Raw genomic sequence first — 7,166 nt, forward strand, 5'->3', positions numbered from 1 at the left:
AGATACATTATGCACTTTTCTAAAATACTTTAAAAATAGTTTCTTGACTCCAAAAATGGAATTTGACGTGGGCTATCATCGTGATGTTTAATATATCCAGATAAAATTTCTATACCAAATTCGTTTTCGTTAAAAAGACGCACATAAAACTCTACAACATGTTATAAAACATCCGTTTATCATCAACAATATTTTTCTATGTCAAATATTAGAAAAATATTTAACCATGTTATTCCTAGTATATCAAGATCAGACATAAATTTACTTTAGGTATCAAGTAACCTAATTCCAAGCATCTAGCTAAATTGCTAAAGAAGAAATTATACCGTTCATATAATTCAATAAAACAAATTAAACAATGATATTTATCGCGTTTCAGCAATTATTTCTTTTGATATCCGTGGCTGAATAGAACGTCTTAAAATTGTTGGAACCATTGCTGAATTATGCCTGCAAAATAATCACAAAAAAACAAGCAAAATATTGTTATGGCTGAGTCGCGGGCTAGGTCGCTTTCTTTGAGACGTTTCGCTGCTCTGCCCAAGATTGTGCAAGCAGTTCTTCAATTGCGCGTCGTCCCCAGGATAAAACAACCGAGATCAATCTCTTACACAATCACTCTTGCACGATGAGAGGATGTGAAACTTCTACACTTCATTCTTGCTCGGAAACCCTTTAGAAAAATCAAGGATGATCACACACTTGTTTTTCTTTCTCATAAAATTCATTTTCTAATAAGCTCAAGAAACATGACAGAAAACTCTCACACAAATAAAAAGAAGTTTTTTTTACAACTCCCTAATTCTTTTTTTTTATCTAAAACTGATTTTCAATAACCAAAAAATTAAATAAGATTAAATGACATGCATTATTAAGTTGGTAATTAACATCATTAACCTATTCAACAAAAAACGGTTTTTCGCATTAAAAACGAAATAAATTTATTCTTTAAAAGAAAGAATAAAAGTCACATTAAAACCATTTAAATGAGAGACAACTATTTGGAAATTAAAATGTTTTTAAAACATATATCCCAACATATACAGACCTACAATGATACCTTACAGAGGGGTAGTCAAATGAGATTTCTATAGACTTTCATAGATTTTTTATTTGAGTGACTCCCGGAGACTCTCTGAAAGTCAAGAGATTTTTAGTGATTTTAGAGAGTCTTTATGACTTGTAGAGACAAAAAAACGAGATTTGTAGACAGTTTCGATGATTTATAGAGACAAAAAATGTATAATATCTAACTAAAATTTAAAACATCTATTGATTTTCTTTATTATGTACGTTATAATGTTCATAAAAGTACCATGAATACCTAGTAAAATATTTGTTTGTTGTCAGAATAAATATCATTGTTGTCCTATGCCTAAATTTTAATTCATCCCACATTTTTATATTTACCATGTTATCTCATCACTGGTTAGCATCTTTTCATTGTTTCATCCGAGGAACCGTCCTTTGAAGTGGCAAATAGAAAGCCCGGTCGGTATACACGAGGGAAAAAAAAGAGAGAGCAGATTCCAATATATTCAGATGAGGCCGGCCGTATTACTGCGCAAATGACTCGTCTCTTGATCATCATCTCAAACAAAAAAAGAGGAAAAAATGGTCTTACTCTCAAAAAGAAAAAAAAATCCCTGAATTTCCAAGTTTCCCAAAATATCACCTCTTGACGAGAGATTCTACCATGCTTAATTTCATAACAAAGTCTCCCCAAATCAATGAATTTTAATTCTCCTTCGAATAATAAGGGTGTTGGAGTGACTCTTACGAAATCCTAACCCAATAACATGGAGTTCTAGAAACTTTAAATGACTTAAAAAAATCTCTAACCAAAAACAAGAGACAGTAGGAGACTCTCCAACATTCTCCATGGACCAACAATAAGTTTGGGAACTCTCCTTTTCAAATCTCAATTGACTACCCCTAGGTAGACTCAATCGGATGAAAACCAAGAAAATAAAATAAAATGATTTAAATAGGGAAATCCATAATTTATTTATTTTTAATTTATTTTTTGATCCGTGTGAATAAGAACAAGTTGAACAACTCACCCGAGCCCTAGGGGAGGGAACATAAAAGGACCTCTTGAGTAAAAGCCCTAATCCTTCCTTGAGTCCTTCACTGCCCAAAGCGTAGAACATTGCCGTCTCTCTTGCCCTAATCCCCCTCGCCTGTTATCTCCTTCTTCGATTCGCCAGGTTTATTGCGCAGTATGTCGGATCCATATGAGAGAGCAAAAACTGGAAGACTTACTTTCAAAGGTGGAAGTCTCGGAACCCTAAAATCAATCGACAAAAAAAAGCATAAAAAGAACAAGAAACACAAACCTTCTAAAGAAGAAAATCCATCTGATGAAATCGAAATTGTGCCAGGAGACAGCGTTGTTGAACCTGATGGTGATGGAGAAACCTCTACTGGAGCAGGAGGAGGAGGAGAAGGAGATATTTATTCTATCGATGCTGCTAAGCGTATGAAATATGATCAACTCTTTCCTGTTGAAGCTAAGAAGTTTGGGTATGATCCTAAATCTGTTTCAAAATCTGTTGAAATTGCTCTTGATGACAGGGTTAAGAAGAAAGCTGATCGTTATTGTAAATAAGGTTAGTATCCAATCACTAAATTTTAAATCTAGAGTTAGGGTTTGGGGTTTTTATATGACATTCTGAGTTCCATCTCTATGAACCTAGGGTTTCTTAGACGCTTTCGTTTTTGGTTCTGTAAGAATTAGCTCTTAGGATTACAAAAATGTATCAACAGCTCTGCTTCAAGATTTGAACTGGAATTAGGGGTTTTTGGAATTTCATGTAGTCAGAATTATGTATTGAGACTTCAACTGGAGATTAGTTTCTTCTCAAACTTCCATAGTATCTTTTGGTTATTTCGATTGTGATTTGAGGAAAATTTTGCTGTAAATTTTTAAGGAACTTGGTTTCAGATAGAAAATTTTATGATTGTTAGTATCTTTTAATGTAATATCATGTGTTATGAAATGCAATTGCGATTGAGTTTCTGTATTTGAATGGTTACTAGTAGTATTAACAATATAGGAATAGGAGTCTAGGAGTCATCATCTTAAAGCTGATACTATTTGCATGGCTATTAGTATTTGCAATAAAAGAGTTACTATGTTGCACGATTACAGCCGTAGGAGGGCTCCTGTTGGAATGGCTCATGGTTATAAGACGTATTCCGTTTTGTGAGGTCTTAATGGAGTTCGCTTACTGATGGGCAACTCTGTGGTGCACAGGTATGTTTGAAGTGTCTATTCGTTGTGGAAAGTGATGTGTCCCATGCCGATGTTCATCAGATTTTATCATCTGGAAGTAAGTGAGAGAGAAAGTCCAGACAAACATGCTGTTGTAGAAGCTATTTTCTGATGCTTTATCAGATCTTTGATATTGATATGTGAGTTTCTGTCAAAATTGGTACATATTACACCCACGTCTGACCTGTACAGTTGTACTTGCAATGTGCAAACTGTTGCTTTAGGGGAATCTGTTTTGCTTTCAGAGAAATAAATAACACGTTCCTTAGCTATGTGACTATGTCAAATGGTTGTTCATAACAGATATGCTATTTTGCATTATTGATATGGGGAAGGGATAGATATACTTGTGATGTTGTCATTAGAAACTTATGAAAAGTGGTATAAGGATTTCATTTTTGGATAAGTCCTGCCATCTCTCTTTTTTGTTAAAGACATGCTGCGCCATTGGTATGTCCCCACTATCATGATGTACCAAATTCTTTGGTGTCATATGTCGTTCTTCATTTTACAATCGACTATGAAAAGCCTGTAAAGTGATTATCAAAGATTTTCCAATTTTCATTTAGGCGCCAGGACAGCAACAATGTCTGAGCAAGTGCGACCTTAAGGTTCTGCCAAGACTTGATTGTTCTTGAGAAACTTCTATGTAATTCTATTTTAATGTTATGTTTTTTTCAATGCAGTTCAGTACTGGCTGCCGTAGCATTTGCCTAGTGGATGAAAAAAATAATCCCAATAGGAATCGAAATTTAGCTCATGGTTGGGATTGAACAGCTTTAAAATAAACTTTTAGAATTTGAACTCTAACCTAGGGCTTGAAAGTTTTATTGGGTAAATGGGTTTGTGTTTTGTAGTAGCATTCTCAAGGCAGCTCAGTTATGATTAGCAGAACAAGTAGTTTTCGTACCACTTTTTGAAGACTAACTTGCAATTGGATTGTGGGTTGGGTCATCCTAGTCTGAAGTTTTAGCAAGTGGTGGATACCAGTTGATACAAAGAATTTACTTAATGTATTGAGATGTGTTTGGGAGGGTGTTGTGAGCAAATTAGACAAGACCCTATTGCATTATTGCATTATCTTAGTCTGACGCTGCAAGGGAGGGATACCAGTTGAAACAAAGAATTCACTTGGTACGTTAAGATATGTGTTTGGGAGGGTGTTGAGAGGGAATTAGACAAGACCCTCCCTCGTAGGATATCAATGTCAAAACTTCACTCTTCTTAGAAAGAATTTTAGTTTTTTATCAATAGGTTTTGGAGGGTGTTGAGAGGGAATTAGACAAGACCCTCCCTCGCAAGGTATCAATGTCAAAACTTCACTCTTCTTAGAAAGAATTTTAGCTTGTATGACTATAGTCGGCAGTACATTATTCTGCTTAGATTTGCTTCATCCTTGTCACTTGCATCTTCCTGCATTTGGTACTTCGGTTTCAGGTAAAAACATAGGTCCAACGATTACATGCCCTTAAACTGTGATGTTCCCTTGCCCTTGTGGTCTTAGTTCTTTGTTTTATCGTATTCAGACTTTGCTGGTAAGTGGAAACAATGTGTATAGTCCTTCATAATACACTATTTGTGAAACTGAGGTTCTTGTGCGGAAAAACTATTTACAGTAGTTTATGTATCAGTCAACCTGAAAAAGCTTTTGTATGTATGAGCAAACGAGGATGATAGAAGAATTCTGTAGGCTACTGTTAGCTGGTAGAACTTTATTAGATGATCATGTCAGGCTCACAGTTTCTGGTATTTTAGTGCTCTGTGCATGCACTCTCCAAGCAGAGATGGTCAATGTGGAACATACCTATCTATGAGGTGGGAGGTGTTGAGGCATCTATAATAATTAGGGCTGCGCCAGATATAAATACCCAGAGAAATATGTGTTACTGCTTCTGCATTTTTTTTTTTGGTATTGCAAGTGCAAAGCTATTTTTCTTAATGAAATATACCCTGAGTAGAAAGGCTGGGCCAAAAGTAGAAGCCTTATCGCTGATAAATAAGGGTATGCTTTCAAAACTTTAGAAAAGGGCAGCGCTGGCAAGGAATCCCAGGCAAAAAAAAAGCCACTTTGGTGCCAGGAAGGCGCCCCCTGATACCTGGCTGTTACAAGTGTACTTTGAGAAAAATCTGCGATGATGGTGATCATACTTGGTGCCCCCATCTTGCTGTCTTCCCAGATAGTAGACACTAAAGCACGGAATCCTAGCAGAAGAATTTCTAATGTTGGCAAGAGATGTGGTTCTCCATGTTCATTGATGTAGTAGCAGTGGTAGATCCAAAGTAAGTAGCGGCTTTTGCATGTTACCGTACCGTAATCTATCCTGATTTACTATAATGGCAACCTTCTAGGATGTTTTTAATTAGCTGTATCTTTGATATGAAAGCTAATTCAAACTTTTGTTCGAGAGTTTAGCACATCAATTTTTATTTCTGAAACCGAAAAAAGCAGGTTACACTTGGGGAGGTTTGGCAAGTTTCATGGTGAGGAGAGATCTCATACACCTCTGGCTAGCATTAGTTTTTCTTTTCTTTTTTGGACAACGTGAGAACTACCAGTCGGTGAGAACAATAACTTACCCACACGAAATGAGAACCCCAGCATGTTCACAAATGATAGATTAATGCTATATAGGTTGGGCGAAAGTTTGGAACATACCCACACGAAATGACAACCCCAGCATGTACACAAATGATTGAATGCTATATAGGTTTGGGCGGAGTTTGGAACGAGAACTTACAACATGGTTGAAGCGGATTAGGAAGAACCATTATCTGATCAGGTTTTATAAAGAAGAAATAAAACACTGAAGTGGTCCAATTCATAGTCACGTTTAGTACATGGCATTTAGCCTGGCTTTCAGTACATGGCATTTAGCCGTTGGTTATACACGGCTTTCGTGTATGATCGATCATCTGTGCAGGGCCGTTCTTGAGAAATTTTTGCCCCGGAGCAGAATTTTTTTATGATGCCCCAAATTTTTTTCTTTACACAACTCTGATGATAAAAGATAATTATTCTTTACTTTAGAACCTTAGATCCCAATCTTTTAAAGGTCTATCACTTAACAGTTTCATAAAAACACCAAAAGCAACTAAGTAAACAACGCCAATAAGTACTAAAAAAAATTCTGAATTTTAGAATTTAAAAAAAATAATTCTGAATTAATTATGGTAACATAGATCGATCAAAAATAACCAACATCTTCTTACCAAAATATAAACCCTAATTATTCTCTATTTAAATGTGTATTAGAATTAGAAAAAGAGCGAAATGAAAAGAAGTTATTAAGTTACATTTTTTGATCATCAATGATCAATGATTTAAGACAATACAAGAAATTTAAATAGCTATCTAGAACACTTTTCTTCTTTAATTTTAGGCTTCGAAAGAAAAAAGCAAAAACAAAAAAATGTATGCCAAAAACAAAAAAATATTTAACAAGTTTAAAGAAGAATCATGGATATGAGTCCCCAAACATTAATATCAAATAAACTCCCATCCCCAAATACTTTTGTAGTTCATCAGTTAGTCTCTAAGTTTCTTTCATTTCTAAGAATACCCCTTAGTGCAAGGGAACATTATCTATATACCCCTATTATGAGACCCATTGCAAATATACCCATTTAAACTTTACAAATACCCATAAACATAATACATTACTAAAATACCTTTTTTTGTGTAATGTATATACAAAACCATTACCACTAACCACTATTCAATAAAAAAAAACAAGCAAAATAAGAAAACCTCTACTGTCCGCCATTACCACTGTCCACCACCGCCAACAACCACCACCACCAACCACCACCACAACCACCACCACCACCACCGCCAACCATCACCACTGTCCACCATCGCCGCCAACCACCACCACCGACGACCACCACC

The 7,166-nt window shown here is 35.6% G+C and overlaps 1 protein-coding gene across 2 annotated transcripts; it reads left to right on the plus strand.

Moving 5' to 3' along the window:
• Positions 1–2,070: 2,070 nt before the first annotated feature.
• LOC113298302 lies at positions 2,071–3,845 on the plus strand. 2 transcript variants are annotated; one of them, XM_026547003.1, is made up of 2 exons: positions 2,071–2,612; positions 3,155–3,845. In XM_026547003.1, exon 1 carries the CDS (start codon positions 2,225–2,227, stop codon positions 2,609–2,611), a length of 387 nt encoding a protein of 128 aa, XP_026402788.1. In that variant the 5' UTR covers positions 2,071–2,224; the 3' UTR covers position 2,612; positions 3,155–3,845. The 2 variants fall into 2 exon arrangements, with proteins under 2 accessions (XP_026402788.1, XP_026402787.1); XM_026547002.1 differs by having other exon boundaries at positions 2,072–2,612; positions 3,260–3,845.
• Positions 3,846–7,166: the final 3,321 nt, after the last annotated feature.

Source organism: Papaver somniferum, chromosome 7, assembly GCF_003573695.1.
Source record: "Papaver somniferum cultivar HN1 chromosome 7, ASM357369v1, whole genome shotgun sequence".
NCBI lineage: Eukaryota > Viridiplantae > Streptophyta > Magnoliopsida > Ranunculales > Papaveraceae > Papaver > Papaver somniferum.